Source organism: Hoplias malabaricus, chromosome 3, assembly GCF_029633855.1.
Source record: "Hoplias malabaricus isolate fHopMal1 chromosome 3, fHopMal1.hap1, whole genome shotgun sequence".
Classification (NCBI taxonomy): domain Eukaryota; kingdom Metazoa; phylum Chordata; class Actinopteri; order Characiformes; family Erythrinidae; genus Hoplias; species Hoplias malabaricus.
This window is the reverse complement of record NC_089802.1, coordinates 43,682,788-43,704,458: the sequence shown is the minus strand read 5'-3', so window position 1 is coordinate 43,704,458 and position 21,671 is coordinate 43,682,788. Positions and strand designations below refer to the sequence as shown.

General features: G+C 38.2%; 1 protein-coding gene across 1 annotated transcript; it reads left to right on the top strand.

Annotated features, from left to right (window-relative positions):
- Positions 1-8,526: 8,526 nt before the first annotated feature.
- LOC136692135 (adenosine receptor A1) lies at positions 8,527-13,804 on the top strand. The gene is made up of 2 exons (XM_066665268.1): positions 8,527-8,855; positions 12,101-13,804. The coding sequence occupies exons 1-2, from the start codon at positions 8,527-8,529 to the stop codon at positions 12,735-12,737; spliced, it is 966 nt and encodes a 321-aa protein (XP_066521365.1). The 3' UTR covers positions 12,738-13,804.
- Positions 13,805-21,671: the final 7,867 nt, after the last annotated feature.

Here is a 21,671-nt window from a genome sequence, read left to right as displayed (position 1 = left end):
ACACCAACCAACCAAAGTTTTGAAGCCACCTCCTTGTTGTTTAATTTATCAACACCATTTACCATACAGGTGCATTTAATCATTCAGTACTTTAATGTTATTGCTGATCAGTGTTTTTGTCTGTCACACTATGTGTCCAAAGGTTTGTAGAAACAACAAATAAAAATAATAAATGCAGATATTTCAAGCAGCATCCATTGTTGATGCAGGTGTTCAGTTGAAGTGACATAGGAATAGTATAGAACAGTTAAGAGGTCTAAGAGAGTCTAAGTGTCTAAGGTCATAATGCACTATGCTAAGACTGGTGCAAGAGCAGAGGAACTGTGTTTTATGGTTGTGACTGAGGGAGCAAACAGACAGCACAGAGAACCAAGACCAGAGTCAGTGAAGCAGCAGGTCTGTGCTCCTTTTCGTTATTTCTGGACTCAGTAGCCACACCTATATTTGCTCTAAGCTGCCGTCTAGTGGTCTTGCATATGTAACAATTCAAGCCTGTCATGACAACCAACAGAGGAAGGAAGAAGCTGACAAATATGAAGGTGGAGTCTCCATCCAAAAGGTTGTGCCAACCACACATGGGGGTAAAGCTCAACAATGCAGCAGTGAACCAGGAAAGTGCAACCACCATCCAAGAGTGTTAAAACATGGTTTAGTATGAGTAAGTACAAATACTATAATTTTTAATTGTTTTAATCTTACATTGATTGTTTATATATATATATATGTATATAGTATAGTAAAAATTACTTGGAATATTCATTAAAATGAGTGCATTTAAATAATTCAAGTTGTCATTTCAACAGCATATTCTGATGTCTTTGACTAAAGCTGGATTTTAGCTCAGCAATCTGATTTCTCAGTCCATGTGTACCATGTTTTCTTTTGTTTTCCTCGCTCATGCTGAAAAAACTTAATCGGTATTTAGAGCCATCCCTGACACATTCTGATATTCTTCTGCTGTTCCATATCTGAAAATTCATTACATACCACTCACTTCCACAAGTTCATATATGAACGTTCATGCAGCAGGCGCGGGCCTTTGTCTTCAAGGGAGCACATAGACTACATCCAACAACAGCATTTTGGATTTCCGCAGATAAACAGGTCCAAAAAGCCATGGCAGTGTGTTTATGCCAAATATATCAGTGAGAATATTGGTTGGTTGCAAAATAGAAAACAGATTTCTACTTACCTGACCCCAGAGATTTCTCATTTCAGGGTAGCGGTGGCTACCTGTAGGGGGTGCCAGTTCCTAGCAGGGTGACACACACTCACACATTCACATGAACCCCTTTGAGAAGCCACCTACCAACATGCGTTATTGGACCCTGGGTGGAAACAAGAGCACCCCAGGCAGACAAGAGGAGAACACACCAGGCTCCTCAGAAAGTCTACCAAAGCGGGGCTTGAACCCACATTTGATCAAATTACTGACAAAACCTGATTTAAACTGTTTAAATAAAAAACGTGCTTTAGTGCCAAACTTAACATAATCAAAAATGTGATTTTTGCAATTAAATAAATCATGGTTCATATCAAATCAAATCAAATTTTTTTGTATAGCGCTTTTTCCAAATTATGTCGTAAAACAACTCCCAGGAGAGCAAGCCAGGGGCGACAGTGGCAGGAAAAAACTCTCTCAGAGCTGAAGAAGATACCTTGAGAGGAACCAAGGTTCACACGGGGGACCAATACTCCTCTACTGTAGGCAAATTATTGACTAAAATAAAGAATCCTACACATCACATAGGTCTGCTGTTATGCTCATGTGTAGTGATACTGTCAAATATATATATATATAATGTTTGATGATATAATGTTTGAAGAAATGATGATGATGCGTCTCAGTTTACTATTATTCCCTGGGTCCATGGACCCCCTGGATCTGCCGCATTTATCTGTGGGGGAGCATTAACTACCAAAAGCTAAGTGGAACAAGTGAGTTTTTAGCCTAGATTTGAAGATTGTGACTGTGTCTGAGTCCCAAACATTTTTTGTAGAAGATTGTTCCAGAGTCGGGGGGCTTTAAAAGATATAGCTCTTCCCCCAGCTGAGGCCTTCTGAATTCTGGGAACTATTCAAAGTCCAGTACTCTGTGATTTGAGTAAATGTGGAGGCTCATAATAGGAAATCGCATCTTGAAGTTTTCAGGAGCGAGCCCATGTAGGGCTTTATATGTTAATAACAATTTTGTAATCGATACGGAATTTAACAGGCAGCCAATGGAGTGATGATATAACTGGATTGATATGTTCAAATGTTCTAGTTTTAATGAAGACCCTGGCTGCAGCATTTTGAACTAGTGGAAGTTTACTTAAATTTCTGCTGGTGCATCCTGACAGTAGTGCATTGCAATAGTCAAGCCTTGAAGTAATAAAGGCATGTACTAATTTTTCTGCTTCATGCGTCATTTCTTATCTTGGTGATGTTGCAAAAAAAGCTGTCCTGTGTGTCCTAGTGATGCTGCCTATGTGTTGATTGCATGATAAATCTGAATTAATTATGACAGCAAAATATTTTGCTGCTGAACCAGGTTTAACTGGGAAGTCAGTGAGATTTTAAAATAAATCTGATCATTTGTTTCTTGCCACTTTTGGACCCAGAAGCAGGACCTCTGTTTTATTCCTGTTTAGAAGGAGGAAGTTACACAACATCCAGGCTTTCACATCTTTTATACAGTCCTCTATTTTCTCTAATCTGTGTTTGTCATTGGGCTTGGCTGATATGTACAATTGCATGTCATCTGCGTGGAGGTTAATGTCATGGTTTCTTATAACTGTGCCTAATGGTAACATGTATAATGTAAATAATAATGGTCCTAAAATGGAGCCTTACTCTTGAATAATTGGAAGATAAATCGTTTACCTTTACAAACTGATAACATTCCGTTAAGTAAGAATTGAACCAAGACAGGGCTGTCCCTGTGATTCCAACCATGTATTCTAACCTTTCTAGGAGAGTATTGTAGTCTATCGTATCGAAAGCTGCACTGAGGTCAAGAAGCACCAAAAGGGATGCATGGCCTTGATCAGAGGCAAGAAGCAGATCATATGTTATCTTGACTAAACTGTCTCAGTGCTGTGATGTGGCCTGAATCCAGAACTAAGTTGTTAGCCCATAGCTTTTTCTATGATCTTAGATATAAATGGTAGGTTAGAAATAGACCTGTAATTAGACAATATGCTAACTTTAAGATTTGGTTTCTTGATCAGAGGTTTTATAACTGCTAGTTTGGGGGCTAAGAGACGTGTTTACTATAGTTAAAAGAGGACTGATAATAGCTGGTAGTACCTCTTTGATTAATTCTGAGGGAATTGCATCAAGTGTGCAAGTTGTACAATTTGCAGAGGTGACGAACTTCTCTAGTTCTTGCTTTGGGAGTGGGTAAAGAGTTTTCTAGTCTTTCTTCTGCAACTACGCTATGTTTTATATCAGTCACATTAGACGACTGCTGGAGTTATAACTGTGGGTTGAATTTGTTGTCTAATATTTTTGATTTTATTATTAAAGTCCATAAAAACTTCACTGGTGCATGTCACTGGAATTTGTGGTTCAGTACCTGTCTGAATTTTTGTGGTTCTGGAAAACACACTAAACAGCACTCTAAGTTTGTATTTATTATTGTAGATCAGTGAGACCAGATATGCTGAGCGAGCTTTTTCATAGCATTTCTATACTCTTTAAGGCTGTCCTTCCAGGCAGGGTGGAACACTTCCAGCCAGATTGATCGCCATTCCTGCTCTAGTTTCTGTACTGTTTGTTTGTATGGGTTTTATCATTGTGCCATGGGGCAAGCTTTTTCTGTTTCATTTTTCTTTTAAGTGGCGCCACATTTTCTAAAGTATTGACAGGGAATTTCAAAATAGTCAGAGAGGGAACTGGGGTTGATAGTTCTGGGAGGTTTTCTATAAATTTTAGGGTTGTAGATGGATTTATTGAACACTTTGTTGAATAGCGAAGGGACATACATATATTATGGCTAAGACATATGAAATTAGGTAATGGTCAGAGATGGCTGAGGTTTGCAGTAGGATATTCATTCATTATCTGTAACCGCTTATCCAATTCAGGGTCGCGGTGGGTCCAGAGCCTACCTGGAATCATTGGGCACAAGGCGGGAATACACCCTGGAGGGGGCGCCAGTCCTTCACAGGGCAACACAGACACACACACACAGACACTTTTGAGTCGCCAATCCACCTGCAACGTGTGTTTTTGGACTGTGGGAGGAAACCGGAGCACCCGGAGCACCACGCGGACACAGGGAGAACATACCAACTCCTCACAGACAGTCACCCGGAGCGGGAATCGAACCCACAACCTCCAGGTCCCTGGAGCTGTGTGACTGTGACTGTGACACTACCTGCTGCGCCACCCTCGGTAGGATATTAAGCTTGGCTATGTTAAGACCTAGCATCAAAAATGTGTAGTTTGGCTACACTAGTGTGTAGGCCCTATTACTTTTTGGGTAATATCTGTTAGGATCGCGGAGGGGGGACTGACGGAGGCGGACGCACTTGCTAAAACACAGTGAACTTTATTAATGAATGTATAACAAAACAGAGAGATAACAGAGACATAGACAAAGGAGCTAAGCTAACTAAACTAGGACACAGAGTAAAATAGACGAAACCTAAACATGGAGCGCTAAACAGTGCTAATGGGACAGAGACTGGAGAGCTAACAAACTATCAGGACAGAGAGCCAAACAGTCTGAAGAGGAATACAGACAAATTAGAGATACAGACGGACAGACAGACTGGAGTGTTAAACAACATAACTAGGAAGTAAAACGACAACATGACATGATGAAGACAGACAGACCGGACTGAGCAACATGACAAAGCGACAATAGAAGCAAAACCACAAGACTAGGAATAGGAACGAAACGACATGACTAGGAATAGGTAACAAAACGAAAAGAATGACCGATACGAGGAAATGACACAAGGGAACTTAAGTACTTCATACAAATGAGACACACCTGAAACAGATAACGAGGATTACGGACAAGGAGGCGGGACAAAGGTGGGACATGGACAATAACAAAACAGAGCCATGTGCTGAGAGAGCACATGGCGGAGAAAACAGGCATGACAGGACGAGTGCGTGACAATATCATGGATTATTTGCCTTTTCAAAATGGATATTGAAATCTTCTACAATTATAACTTTATCATTGCACACAGCTAGGTTTGCGGTGAAACCACTAATTTCTTTTAAAAATTCTGAGTAAGGCCCTGATGGTCTATAAATGTCAAATAATGAAAATGCATTCTTTCTTTTGATCGGATTTGTAATGATGATGGAAAGAACCTCCAATGAAGTGAAGGTGTCACATTGTTTCTGACTGATATCTTGGGTATTCTGGTAGATTACACATACTCTACCTCCTTTGCCTGATAATCCTGGGCTGTGTACATAATTATAGCTTACAGTGGCTTCATTTAGTGCTGAATATTTGTCCTGTCTAACCCATGTTTCTGTGAGACAGAAAACATCAAATTTATGATCACTTATAATTTCAGTTACGGTAAATTTTGAGTTGAGTGATTTCACATACATTTCCTGATTCACAAACATGTACAAGGTTTACATGTCTCTGATTCACCACTATTTGGAATGTGTTGTTGGCATCCAATTCAACATTTTTTTATATTTAGAAACTACAGTGAATTTGGTCAGAAGCAATCTTTTTTTTCTTTGTGCTTTTGTCAGTGTTTGGAACTAAGCAGCCAGATAAAGGGCCCAACATCTACTGACAGCATTCAAAACATAAAACATCACTTATTAAGCCTGATCTAATTAACACAGCAAGGAAGCTGAAGGCATGTACAAATAGTTTAGTAATTTGTAATACAAACAAACAAAACAAGACTAGGAACCAAGACACTAGTCATTGGAAAGCCAGAACCATAAGAAGGTCAAACATAGCAAATAATCACACTAGATACAAAACACAACACTGAAAAAAAAAGTTAGTTCTACAGTTAGTCAAACAACCCAACAAATATATAAATAACAAAAATAAAAATGTCAAACAGCTTAGACCGATGATAAACACTAACACTTCAAAGTAGTAGCAGGAGTGAAATCTGGATGGGAAAATATAATCCCCACTGGTAATTATTATGATAAAAGATCAGATAAATTTATTGGGTAGAATATATATTAGGGTGAATGCCCAGAACATAACTTGGAGTTAAAGGAAATGGAAATTAAAATGGAATTACGACAACGGAAAATAGATATAGACAGGACATATATAGATAATTAAAATCTTTGACCTCTCAAAACTCTACTGCAACTGCCTTCTTAAAGTTTTATGGGGTCTCAACAGGAAAGTGAAAAAAGAGAAGTAAATAGGAAAGAGAAGTAAAATTTGTAACAACTGGGGGTGCAGTAGCTATGGGCTTAAAATTAAAGATTGCTTTCTGCAAAAATGTTGGACAGGCCATTAAACAAAACACAGCCTGGACTGGAAATGTAATAAAAGACAAAAAAAAAAAAACTTATGGAAAAGCATATTCAAGCGACAATTAAATACTGATAACTAATACACAAAAGTATATATAATTTCTGGTGGGCTATTTCAGCACAAACACCTCAACTCCACAGAAAGCAAAATGCTATATGCAAACATAGATGATGTAAAGTGGATAGTTAGCATTTGTAGACTAGTGGTCAAATGTGTAGTACAATGGAGCTTCTATGAGAATACAAACGTGTCTTGTTTCTGATTGTCTGTAATGTATATCATATTGATGAGATTTTTAAATTGGTTAAACGTATGTACTGTTAATAACAAAAAATAAATGTAAAACTGCTGTTTACCATCTGAAATAATAAATAGCCCATCAAGTCACATTAATGGCGCTCAAGTGTTTAGATTATTGTGAAATTATTCAAATACAGCCAGGCATGTCTACATTTGCTGGACTGCCATAGTGTTTGTCATATAGGTGTCTCTGGTTATTCAACAATGGGAAGGTAGGGTCCAAAATACCTTTCTTGTGAGAAGTTCTTAAGAAGATTTGGTGCTTCATATCAGTGTTTTGTTTACATATTTTTTATGTGATGTGGTACAAGAAAAAGTAGACTAGAGCTAATATGTAGAAATGAAACAAAAAGGATCACAAAGTTGTTTTAAACGTTTGCATGATTGTCTTAGTTTTTGTAAAATGTAATGTAATAAAATGTAATTTTACAGTATTGCATGCAATTATAAAAAGATTAAACAACTGTAAATTTCTCAAAAATGGAATTTAATTAACTTATTTTCCATTACCCTGGCATTAATGTGATCTACTGCTTGTATTAGCGTATATTTGTTTACAGTACTACTAATCAGTTTCATATATCCTCATATATCATAAGTAATGTAAGAAGTGTGGTAAAGGTGAGCAATTATTTGGTTAGGTGTCATGTGCAGATGTCAAGCAGTTACAGTTTCTCACTTAATATGAATTAGTGTCAGTTCACTTTCATTGCTTCCACATGTGATGATATGATTATTTATGTCTTGGTGACCTTTACATCCTACCACAAATCTAGCTTTGCTTATCAGCAATCTATAACACATCTAAAGAACATGGTAAGGCCAGCTATCTTGCACTTCCTTTTAAATGTTTCTGTTATTTTCATCATTTATGATCATGACTGTAGACACAAACAGGCTTTTTTTTATTACAGTAATACTATATTCATGTTAGTAGCAGTGCATGGTGCTTACTAATTTTTGGCACTGCTTTTAAAACACACACACACACACACGCACACACACAAGACATAATATAGTGTGGTACTTGGTGGATAGGTATGTGTACAGTATAACTGACTTAACAGGACAACTCTTAAAGAGATTCCACATCCAGCACTCTCACATACACAAAAGAGTGTTAGACTCTGATATGAGCTGTTTAAAATGTGCACCTTCTGTATCAGAAGGTGAATCTGAATCTATTATATCGAATCTTCTATGTTACCCTGCTGGGAAGGTGGTTTTCTGTGACTATTTGTGTATAAACATCATTGGCACTCAATAGGTTTGTAAGAGAATGCTAAGAGCCCAAATCCCCCAGGACAGCTTACAGATACTTGCATTGCATTGTGATGAGTGATGGGGCAGAGGGAGGCCTTCTAGGGGAAAAGATGACATTTCTGCTCTCTTGGACTCAAATGGCTGAGGTGAGGAGGGGAGATTGGACTCATGACCTGTTGCTAACAGTTTTATTTTTGGACAGGAGCACCACATGAGTACAACAATACTCATGGTTATTCACACTCAGAAGATATATAAAACATATATATATATATATATATATATATATATATATATATATATGCAACCACATAGCCACATATTCAAATTCAAGGGGTTATATTGCACACATTTCTGTTTGTGGGTGTGTGTGTGCGTGTGTATGTGCAAATGAGCAAGCACTTTTCTTGTGAGGAGAGTTTCCTGTTTAAACCAGCGCAACCACAAGTCAGCAAGTATATTTGAAGTAATTCTTCTACTTTGAGATGGCTGATGGAGTGGTAATCTACACTGTATTAGAAGTAATCATTGCTGTCGCATGTTGCCTGGGCAACATTAGTGTCATCTGGGCAGTGTGGACATGCGGAGCCTTCAAGCAGCCAACGTTCTGCTTCATTGTGTCCCTCGCAGTGGCTGATATTCTGGTGGGGTCTGTGGCCATTCCCTTAGCCGTGCTGGTGGATAGACGGGTTCAAACCTCTTTCTATAGCTGCCTCTTCATCAGTTGTGTAGTCATTGTGTTGACCCAGGCATCAGTGCACTCCTTACTGGCTATCGCTTTGGACCGATATCTACGTGTTTATATGCCTCTCAAGTAAGAATTTTCAAATGCATTTTTATTTTTTGGAAGAGAACTGATAAAGTGCTGAACTTAGGGCATGAGATTAAAGACTGAGGTAATTGAATGATAATTTAGAGATAACACACTTCAAGGTTCTATTTTACTGCAAATTTTAATTCCCAATGTCTATTTTGTGTTGAAAAACCTAAAGTAAAAAATAGCATAGCATATGGTGTATGTTTTTTCCCAATATGTCAAATTCTGCAATTATGCACAATCAGTGTAGAAAAGAATGTAAGTAAACTTTACTCAAGAACAAGCAGATTGCATATGACTGCACTGTATTATGGTTTATTTTTTTTTTATCAGGTTATAGAATATTCTGAAGCATAGTATTGCATTCCTCAGCATCATCTAACTGAAAAAACTGTGCAATTCTGGATCCTATTTTTTTTCTTCTTCTTCTTTCAATAAAATACACAGCATGCATTGTGTAAGTCTGGCATGTAGAGTCCAGAGCAGTTTTAACATATGTCCAGAGTCCAGAGTTGCCCTTCCACACATATAGAATAAATGGAGACCAGACGTCAGCTGAGCTCCCTTCAACATTATTGGGGCCTCAAACTGGTTAAGGTTAATATGGTTAAGGTCATTTATCTTAACCTCTTCTTCATGTTCGGAAGTATTTCAGTGACCGACAGTCCTTTCACTTTCTGCTCTATATTTTATAAAACTGAAAGTCGTCACTTCTGTCCCGATACGACACAAACACAACACATCTCACCGTTATAGACTTTCTGACGAGTAAATTACATCCGCACAGCTTTTTGTTTAACTTTACACATAAACTGGTTACATCTCACCAGTCAGAACAGGGACAAGGCTGTGAATATCACATACTGCATGTTTTATCAGCCAGACCTTTATATGAATTGCAAATATTCTGCATAAATATCTGGAACTCAGCAATTCTCAGATAATTTCACCTCTAGCATTGCCTCTAGTTTATAAAATGTGGTATTTGTTTTAGTGACGTAACAAAACATTTTTACATGTAAACTAATAATTTTCTGTCATGATCATGAATTTTCTGGTCGCTTTAATGTCATTTCAATACAGAGCTTCTGTTTTGCACTTTTGTATGAACAGAAAGTCTTTGCTAATTTTTTAAACTCAAAATATAGTCACCCTAGTAGGGTATAGATAGAAATGGTCTGTGTGGTTTAGACATGGGGCGGTGCCTGGAGGCATCTCATGAATTCATCTTTATTCGGCTAGCAGGATAATATTAAAATATATATAAAATAAATTGTAAAAATCCTGTCCTCATTTTCATGTATCTGCCTTAATTTGGTTGTAGTTTTCTAAATGTTCCTCCCAAGTTGGATCATTTTCCTTATTTTTTAAGCAATAATCCTCATTTGGGACTGATGGGGAACCACTGTGGGCATGTCTAGAACAGAGGTAGCCATGGTTAACATTGTATTTTAGTCAGATCACCTCTATGAATCTGCTTTAAGGCTGACCTGAGAGTACAGTCTAGTTTGCTTTTAAAAGGATAAAATGTGACACATTACAATACATTACTGTGCTTTAGCAATGTAAACAAAATAATTTTGCTCAAGCAGAATATGCAATTATTTTATTACTCGTCAATAAAATCCAGGAAGGAGTAAAATCTAAGTCTCTACACAAAAATACTCAAATGCAAACTTAGAACTGAAATCATTTGCATGTGACTGGAAAGGTGCAGAGACTTATTTGTCTTGCAAATGTCGCCATTTTCCCATTGTGTCAAACTAAGTTTAAACTGTAGCCAAATCTTGAGCAATCCATGCCTAGTAGTATCAAATTATGTCACCTTGTGTTAATTACATGGTCAGATGTGTGAGCACCACGGCTCATCCAATATTCCTCCTGAAATTAGGTATAGTGATAAGTTTTAATTCTCTAGCTGCTGCTGTACCAGCCCTAAAAGCACATTCCAAAAATATTGGCTGGAGAACATCCAGGACAATCCAGGAAACATAGTTCCACTCTTCCGCAACACAACAAAGGTCCAATTGTTGCCCATGCTTAGCCGGTGCTTGCAGGATTATAAAATCTGTGTGTGTTTTTGCAACCAGAGCACTTTATCAGAATGCATCATTTATAAGGGGCATATACAAACTTTTTTACAAACAGAGTATAATCAGAAACTAATTGTTTCAGCCATTGGAGCCCTCCACCCACCCACACACACAAAAAATATGCTTTTCTTCTTTATTTTAAAAGTGCGCCACCAAGGTTAATGCATTTTGGCAGTGAGTCAGACAAGGTGGGTCTACTTTCAGCCTCCTTTAAGGCGCCGGTTCAAATATAAAGCTGCACCAATCATCTGCTTCACTGGCCTCTGATTCACTGTCAGAGAGACATTTTTTTCCCTATCTACTTAGGAATCAGCTTATAGCTAGCTAATATTTTGGCTATGGGGTTGGCTTCCCTTGGGGAAAAAGAGAGTGAAGTATACTATTTTGGAACCACTAATTTGTACTAAATCATTACTTATATGCAATTTAAATGATATTAAGTTACACTGAATATATACTGAGTGTTATTTCTGCAACTCTATAAGTATACTTGAAATGTATTTATAAATCTTAGTGTTGTACAAGTTGAAATCTTATTATTTACAAGTATTGTAATACAATATATTGGTATGTTTTTTCTAATGAATAATCTTTGTTAGTAATTATTTTGACATGGTCGGATTGTTTATATTTGTGACTTATTTTATTAATAATTAAATCTCATTTTAATGTGTTTTAGGGTTGAGGCAGGCAGCTCAGAGAAATATATTTCAGTTGTATAAGAAGACAGACAAAAATAAAATGACTAGTATACTCAGTATGTATTAAGTGTAAATTAATATAATTTAAATTATATATTAGTAGTGATTTAGTAAAAATTAGTGGTTTCAAAATAACATAACCATCTCCATTTTTGTGGATTTTTGGTTTACTGCATCATTCAATGTACATTTTTGTGCAAATTTCATGACGAATGAATGGATTAATAGAAATGCTCCAAAATTACTTGCAATAAAATAATTTTACATTGAAAGTTCTATTCTAATTTGAAATTTCAAACTTTCTACTGAATGCATTTTCATAAGAAATCCACAGATGAATGCTGTTGTGCTTTAAGTCTCTGGGCCTCTGCACACTAGCCCTTTAGAACTTTAGTCTTAAACCAAGCTGAATAATGAACTTACTTGTGATTTAAAATGTCTTTTTCAGGTACAGAGGTAGAGTGAAGCTGGTGCACTCCTGGGCTATAGTGGCTGTATGTTGGGGAACTGCTGCTGCACTGGGATTTATTCCCATGTTTGGATGGAACAACTGTGATTCTTCCAACTCCACTATTACATGCGAGTTTTTGAAAGTCATACCCATGCCCTACATGGTGTACTTCAACTTCCTCACCTGCCTTCTTCCCCCCATGGTGATGATGAGTGTCCTGTATTGCTACATCTTCTGCACCATATCTCAGCATCTAAGAAGCGGTGTCGGCAGAGCTATCACTTATAATTCATATTACATCAGAGAGCAGAGACTGGCCTCTTCCCTAGCATTGGTTTTGGCTCTGTTTGCCACTTGCTGGCTGCCTCTTCACATCATGAACACCATTAAGTTTTTCTGGCAGAAAGAAAATCTCGTTGCTTTATATGTGGGCATTCTCCTGTCTCATGCAAACTCAGCTGTTAACCCTATAGTGTATGCTTTCAAGATACCAAAGATAAAGAAAGCCTATAAAAAGGCCCTGAAGAGGGTGTTCCCTTCTCAGAGAGAAAAGCAAGATCAGAGCAGTCAGACAGCAGAGAAAAATGACACCAGCAACTCAAACAGCACAGTTAACATTTCAAGACCTATGTAACTTATACAATGGCCACTGTCCTTAGTTACCTGTGTTAATCAGAATCACAAACATCAAGAGATCTGTGTCAGCTTTGACTTTACATCTTAATTTACATAAAGTGGTATTGAATGTAAACACATGACTTAGCTAAACCATACGAGGTCAGGGCTGCCCAAAGTCACAAACTGCCCACTCACCTTGTCAGATGTTTCATTTTAGGGAGTGTTGATTTACTAATGAGGGCCGCATGGTGGTGCAGCAGGTAGTGTCTCTATCACAGCTCCAGGGACCTGTAGGTTGTGGGTTTGATTCCCGCTCTGGGTGACTGTCTGTGAGGAGTTTTGTGTGTTCTCCTTATGTCTGCGTGGGTTTACTCCGGATGCTCCACTTTCCTCCCACAGTCCAAAAACACACGTTAGTAGGTGGATTGGCGACTCAAAAGTGTCCGTAGGTGTGAGTGTGTGAGTGAATGTATGAGTGTGTGTGTGTTGCCCTGTGAAGGACTGGCGCCCCCTCCAGGATGTATTCCCGCCTTGCGCCCAATGATTTCAGGTAGGCTCTGGACCGACCGCGACCCTGAACTGGATAAGTGCTTACAGATAATGAATGAATGATTTACTAATTATCAGCATGACTGTGATTCATTCTTAGTCCAGCCCTGGATATAAGAGCATTTTTAGCAGAATCTACTCTCTGTCTGGATACAGCCTAGTGGTTTAATCATACCCAAAATCCTATTTCAATTCAATCTCATGTGATATTGTTTAAGAAACGGTTAATAAAACACACCTGTAAAGAGGAATGATGCCTTGCACTCAGGGAATATCTTACTTGGTTGTCACTAGCTGTTCTATTAAGTCTGATTATTGAAGGATTTGAAAAAGCAACTGTTGTTTAAAGGGTTAACCCTGACAGTACAACGGCAAATTATTACACACTATAAACTGGACACTTTAGATTTGATATTACATGCCCTTATGGATGCTTCTGTGTATTTTTCAGTTACATTTTTATGTGTGGATACTGGAATGTGTGATACACTGATACTTAATGGATGTTTTGACATGAAAATAAATGAATGGATGTTTTACAGGACTGGGTGTGAAATAGCTGGTTATTTTCATGCAAGGAGGAAGCTGAGGAGGACAGAGTAGGTGCAAAATAGTGTCTTTACAAGAAAAGTTAAAAAAGAGAATAGAAATAAAATAGGAAAAATGAAATAAATAAATAAATAAATATACATCAGAGAGTGCAAAGGGTGGCTGAAAATGCAGCTAGAAAAAAAACACAAGATGAAAGAACTAACATTAAATTCCAAATTGCTAAGGAGCAGCCAAATCAATAAACTAACTAAGGACATGAGAAAGAACACAGAACCAGATAAAAACATAAAACAGAGGCTAAAGAAGACGCAAAGACCAACATAGAGTGTAAAAATATCAACAGCCCAGAGAATAAAAAACATGAGTAACACCAGTCAGTTCAGAGTAGGTGGATCCTAACAAAAGTGTATTTAGTGTTAACTATAAAAAGCTATCCTCCATGGATCACCAGTAAAGGATTTGCCACAGATATGAGTGATAAAATTAGTGTGTATATATATATGTGTGTGTGTGTGTGTGTGTGTGTGTGTGTGTGTGTGTGTGTGTGTGTAAAAGTAAAACCATGGTATTGAAGTTGTAATTACATTTATAACAAATGCACATAGTAGCCAATAAAAATATAAGGACATAGTAGAAAAATGGTATAGGTTCTTGCACATTTAACGGTTTTATTTGAGCCTAACTGGGCATGTTTCACCATTGATTCTGGCTTTATAGCTAAAATAAAGAAGGCTAGGAGTGGTAAAGAGTCCCGCTCCGGGTGACTGTCTGTGAGGAGTTTGTTGTGTTCTCCTCGTGTTTGCATAGGTTTCCTCTGGGTGCTCCGGTTTCCTCCCATGCTGTTAATTGGATTGGTGACTCAAAAATTGTCCATAGGTGTGTGTGTGACTAAATGTGTGAGTGTGTGTAGCCCAATGAAGGATTGGCGCCCCCTCCAGGGTGTGTTCCTGCCTTGCACCCAGTGATTCCGGAAGAATAAAGGTGGGGAAACTGGAGCAAGACCAACACCATTCAGAGAGGCAGAAGATTCAGCACTGACACAAAACAGTGTTTGCCCTATAACTGATGGAATCCCGGGAGGAGACTCTTTAGAGTCTCTAGTGCGTATGTTCAAGGTAGGGTCATTAGCTTTCATGTACATTATCCACTTTCTAGTGCATAAACTGTGGAATGGTCCCTCTACTGATAAAGTCTTAACACATTTATACTATCTCTCTGCAGTGATTGATGGGGTTGTTACACTTACTGATCCTCATGCAGTTGTAAATGATGTGACCATAGATCTTGTCTGATGGGTCTGTAAATTTTACAGGGGAAAAAAACGTCTTTGAAAGGAATGATACTGGGAGGCCTGGTATAAGTTTAATATTAAGCACAGCGTTTTATTTGTTCTGAAATAACATGAGATTTACTATCTGTCCTCTGGCAGAATGTCAGGGTTGCGGTGTGTCTAGAGCCTACCCGGAATCACTGGGGTGTGTGGAAACCCATGGGGAGAACACACCAAACTCCTCACAGACAGTCACCCAGAGCAAGATTTGAACCCACAACCTCCAGGTCCCTGGAGTTGTGTGATAGTGACACTACCTGCTATGCCTCCGTGCCGCCCTCTGGCAGAATGTGACTGGCCGTTCTCAAGCCGATGTGGGACCATTCACCTGCAAAACTCAGCTTGGAACCGTAAGAAATTAAAGAAACCATAAAACTGAACTGAAATTATATTCTTTTTAAAACGATTAATCAAAGAAAAGATGATTGCAAATTTTATCTTTGACAACTCTATCATCTGGGGTCAGCTACTCGGAGGTGATGCTCCTTCTCAGCAGAGACTTGGGGTATGGCAAGGAATCACTCTCCTGTGATGGCGGCAATGTTATGCAATTCCACACGTCATTATGTTGTGATCACTTAGAGATGCAGTAATTTAAAATAATGTAGCTCTGAAAGCAAGGCTGTAGAATTAGCCTATAAATAATATATTAATAATAAATAATTTGATCCTCTCCAAAACAAACAACAAAAGAAGTCCTGCCTCCCCATAACATGTATGACCAGTATCATTGGTTGTGCCTTTCACTGCTGTCACGTGAGACTCTGTAGCTACGTTTGGTAGTTAGCAGTGCCAAAACTGGAAGGAGAATTTTCCAGTCATAAGCGAGTATTACCATGCAAGTAATTGGTCCCCACCAATGTCAAGAGCAAATCTACGTCATTGTCTGAATGTAAACCATAATCCACATGTTCAGAAAAAAACGGTACGGAAAAGGTACATTATTGTCACTTAAAATACAAAGAGTTTACAACGAGTAAACTGTGGTTTTAGAGTCCAGTTTTGCTCCCTAAAGGTACATTACATTCTTTTCTCCAGTTGGAGAGGTGAATATTTGTCATATTTAATTATAAAACTGTATCAAATACAGAGCATTATGTAAGTCCTGGAGTTGAAATGGAGTTTACAAAATCAACACAGTTTTATAATATAATATAACACTGTGGTGGTACCTTTTGCTGTCTCTGTGGTGGTACCCTCAAGGGTACATATTTGTACCTTTAATTAGGGAATATAACTGTACCTTATTTTATCATAACTGTAGGTTTTAAAATCAGGTTGATTTCATACCCCCCGTTTAATCTCTAGGGCTTTTATTTTGTTTTTTTATATGACACTGTTCTATACTGAAAGAATACAAACGTGTCTCTCTCCTTCTGGAACTACCTTAAAGGAACAAAACTGGATTTTTAAACACTGTTGTACCTTTAAAGGTACATTTACACAGTTTGTACCTTTAGTGACCAATAATGTACCTCTACCATAACTTTTTTTTCTGAGAGTGTAGCACCACGGTTTTTCTGATACTGTACAAACCAAAGAGCCACAGGCCCACCCTCATCATATTTGTAGAATAGTGCAGATTCCTGATGGCCATTTGTATTCCACATTTGTGATGATGTTTGTAGCATTACAAAACGTATCTGTCCAAAGAAAATCATGGTCCTCCATTTTTGTTTATTCTTAGTTTACTACATCATTTCATGTCTTAATGAATGGACCAATAGAAATGCTCCAAAGTTACTTGAAAATAAATATTTTTTTACTATGACATCCACTGGAAGTTAAAGTTTTTGACATCTATCAAGGTACTATTTAAGAGGATTTTTTTGGACAGCAAAAATATGATCTTAATAGAGGAGAACTGTGAGCTGCAGTCCATTCAGTTAAATGAGAATTTAACAGGGTTATAGAGGTCATTAACTGTACAATTAATGCTATGGAATTTTTTTTATTCCAATAAGTCCTTCATTTTCTGAAGGTGTTGTACAAGGAATTTGGGTTCCATCCATGCAGCGAAAGACTCTTGCAAATCCTGAAAGTTTAAATGATGACATGTACACTGGATGTATTTACAGCCAGTATTTGCTCCATTAGTGTTTTTTACTTTTCTTCTTATTTTTTTGGTACTAAAGACAGACCTGCAATTCTGTGGAATTCTTTGATGATGTCCATTACAGGTTTGAACCCAGGGAACACCACAAAATAGTCCACATAACTTGTTAGACCTGGTGCTGCACAGACCGATTGGTGCCTGGCCCTGTGCAGTGCATGCTGGTAAGCTTTTATCTGGGGTTCGTCTGTGCCATCAGTGTGTCATGATTACATACACCCTTATAATCTTGCGAGTTTAAGGCAGCTGCAGGTTTCAAAGCTAGTCGCTGCAGTTGATCTCCATGAGCTGCACAAGCTAATAGATGTGTGGTGTGTGAAGCATTGGTAAGAAGCTCTACTCTGCTCAGCTTAGCTGAGTTATTTTTTTTTTATTCTTAAATGTAAATCTTTATCTCATAATAATAGCATGCTCTCTAGTAGCATTTGTTGTCTTTATCATTTTAATTCTGATATATTTCATGTCATGAAATGCCACAAGATCTGCCAAAGCTCACATTGTGTGCGGGTAGCTACTGTTCATCTTGACGGCTCTTTCCTAACCTCCCCCACAACTGCAACTGGCTACTCTCACTGACCACCAAGGAGAGGCCCTTGAAACACAAGACAGACACAGGGAAGTATAGGGCTGAAACCTGAGAGTGAAACATGGTCAAGGGGACAATAGACATTTTTCACTGAATTACAAACTATAATGGCAAGGCCCCATGCTAAAGAACTATTAGCATTGTAAGATTCCCTGTGATATTTAGGCTGAATTTTGGCAGCGGTACCCTGAAGATTACAGACATGGGCTTGGAAAGTAAAGGTGGCCTGTTTGATCCCCTGGACCTGGAGTTAAAAGGAGTGTGAGGCAGTGAAAAGATGACACTTTCCTTTCACAGATAAAGTGGCCTTGATTGAGGCATGTAACCCCCAAATTCTCCCCTGCCACTAAGGTGCTGCCTGTCACTGTAGCTGTGTGTTCACTGTTCCCATTTTGTGTTGTACCACTGTGACCTTCAATAAAAGCATGTTTGCACAATCCATATTTAATATTATAATATAAAATAGTTGTTTCTTGAATATATATACACTATATATAGTACTTTTTTTTATCTGTGTCCAGACCCAGAAAAGCTGAGGTAGATTTATAGGAACAGTATCATCTTCTTCCTGTGCATCTCAGCTGTCAAAGCCTCAAGAGAATGCTGAGACATAGTTTTAAATAAAAATTTGTTTTATATTTATATATTACAGGGCAGGATGTGTTCGCTTGATCAATAAATATTAAGTTAGACTCTCACTCTGGCAGATGCTTAGCAATGGTTTACCTAATTGTATTTCTGGCAGTGGGCCATGTAGAGGTGAGCTCTGAAGATAAAACAGCTGGAGAATGTTAAAGTGGGCTCGAGGGAGTGGAGCGTGTGGCTGGTGTGAGTAAGATGAGCTAAGTCATTACATACCTATCAGTTATTGGATATAGCTTGCAGTCCCTTGAGGACTGTTGCACTGCTGGGACAAATGAGAATTTAAAATGTTTATGTTCAGCCCTCTGCACGTTTTAACTGGAACAAACGGCTCTGTGCAGCTGCATATTACATTATATGTCCGAAATGTTAATGTATTCATATCTGAGACAGGTGTTCAGCTGTACACACAGCTCTTCTCTTCATCAAAAGCATTGGGATGCTCTGTAGCAGACACACAGGAGAATAAGGTCACTATGCCAAATGCCAGTCATCAGCAGGTGGGTTATAAAACTGAGCATGGGAACTGTTTTCTCTAAATTGGTGATGCTCCATTCATTACTTGTTGGAATATTATTATGTGTCTAAATGCAATTAAATCCACACACCAATTTTCTAATTTCTACTTTGAAATTTCCCAGAAGAGTAGGAATTTTTACTGAAGCAAAGAGGGACACATGAGTGTTTGGGAGTCTATGAACTGTGGCCATGTTGTGTGCATAGAACAGGTCGTCCAGAAGCTAATGCCATATGGATATTTATAATAACGCTGTGTGCAACAAGGCATCACATTATTCACGATGAGCAACATCTTAAGCCCCTTAAAACACTTCAGATGGCATAATCAATAATATTTCATTATCATAGTAATATTACACAGTACCTGAATACTGGGCAGAACTTGTTAATTGTAATAGCCGTCTCCCAACAAGCCCAAGCCATTATGAGTTCCAGAACGATGTGTGAATTGAGGGCCATTTCATTATGGAATGGAGTAAAGCCAGATGCTGACTGATCGCATTCAAAGTGAAAGTACAACACAATAAATTCCGCCTCTTCGTAACTCTCTGTGTACTTGATGAAAAAGGCATGTGTTAGAGTCAGGGTGTCCTTTTCCAAAGAGGAATGCATCTGTTGTTATTGCTTTCAAAATGATTAGATATTTGTTTACTAACTTTCTCACATACTGTCTATGTTTTTAGCACTAGTTTCTTCATTTATTCATTCCTCTTCTGTAACCATTTCACCAGACAAGGCCCCAGTCTATAGGGCATCACATGCATAATTCACTCACAAACTCACACTTGCATGGCCAGTCCTACCACCATCATGTATTTTTAGACTGTGGGAGAAAACCGTAGCACCCAGAGGAGACCCACACAGACACAAGGAGAAGACAGCAGTCCATTTTGTGTTTAAATAAAAACATTTAATTATATTAAATACATGAGGTCAGTTTCATTGGTTTTAAATGCTAGCACTGTGGTTGATGTAGCTTTTTATTACTAAGAAGCAGAAATGCAAACACCAAAGGCCCACACTTAACTCTTCTTATCTCTGCGGCCGTTCAAAGATCAGTATCAGCCTTTTAATCATTGATTATACCTCGTACTACAAAATTATTGCATTATCAGTGTCAGAGCTACACCATTATGAGCTGCCCTCTAGTTTGATTTTCATATCCAGGTCACAACAGAATTTCTGTTTCTCGTAACATGTCTTTCACACCTCTACGCACCTAAACAGTCCATACATTTACATACAATGCCATTTATTGTCGGAGGCATGATGGCAGTGAGAATGCTCAGTGCCTGCTTAATGCTTAAAACTTCCATAAATTATTCTACATTCAGTAACAATCAGCATGAACCTAACCCTTAATTCATGTAATGGTCTGTGAGCATGCAGTTAGCAAAGAAATCATACTGGTTAGACTTTGTAATTCTGAGGGTAGATTTTTAGATCTTCACATGAGTTACCAACAACAATAGTAATAATTGCCTTCTGAGGTTTTTAAAGAGGGCATACTGCATTCTACCCCTGCTCCAAAAGACCTTCAATGAACTTTAATGAACTGTTTGTGACATGTTTCGGCCAAAATACAAGGAGAACCAGTCAACACAGCACTGTTCTCCCATGTCTAAACTGTTGGATTCGGCACCTGTTCCTTTAAATGAAAATGGGCCACAGCTCAGTTCAGCACAAGAGCCCAGGAGTGAGGAGTGACAAGCAGAAGCAGTTTATTAGCTGTTTTCACTCAGTTATCTTTCTTCTCTGATCACATTCTCTCCATATTTCATCAGTAGCCTTACTCATATGCACACATTGTGTCTGTTGGCTTGGTTTAACATTGTCTTTGCACTCTCACATAAACGTGTCCAGTGCTGTGATTGGAGAGGCTCAGAAGAGGGGCTGGGACAAATCTACAGTGTCTGCACTCTATATGTTTTCTAAATTAGGCAGCTCACACACGCACACACACACACACACACACACACAAAGACTGTGTGGTCTTGTTTTCCAATTTGCCTCCAGATCCCCAAATTAATGTGGACATGCACTGAAATAGTGTTTTATATAATGTGTCCATTTTAATTTAAGGCCTGACGCGTTACAAATGGTAAGTATTTCTAATGTTCAAATGTGTTTCATATGTTCATTTACTCCACACAGCACACAGTGTGAGCTTCAAGTTAAAAAAAAAAAAGAAAGGAAAAAAAAAGACTTTTTATTCAGTGATGAAAAGGAAATAAACATGAACATGTGAGTTATTTAATAACAATTCTAGTGAGGTGCAAATGCATCTCAGTAAGAGCAAATAGAATAGAAGCTTTAATGTGGCAGAAATAAGATTATTTAAGATAACTCTTATCCTGGAGCCCCAGTCTTCTCTGTAACTGTAGAGACAGTTATGATATTGGTGATGACTCACTTAATTGCACCCGGTGATTAGAGTAGTTTTCCATTTACTCTTATTAGCTTCAGCTCACATCATCACCAAGCCCAGTTCGGCTATAATCAGATTCATTATTGCTGTGGTGCACTGTCGTTTCTCCTGGGTGCAACTGATGGCCAACATGATGTTTGCAACAAAAAGGGTCTTGTTACAGAGCAGCGTGTAGAGTTGAAAGTGCCAAGGCTTTGTTCCAGTTACACTACCATGCAAAACCGAGCTCCT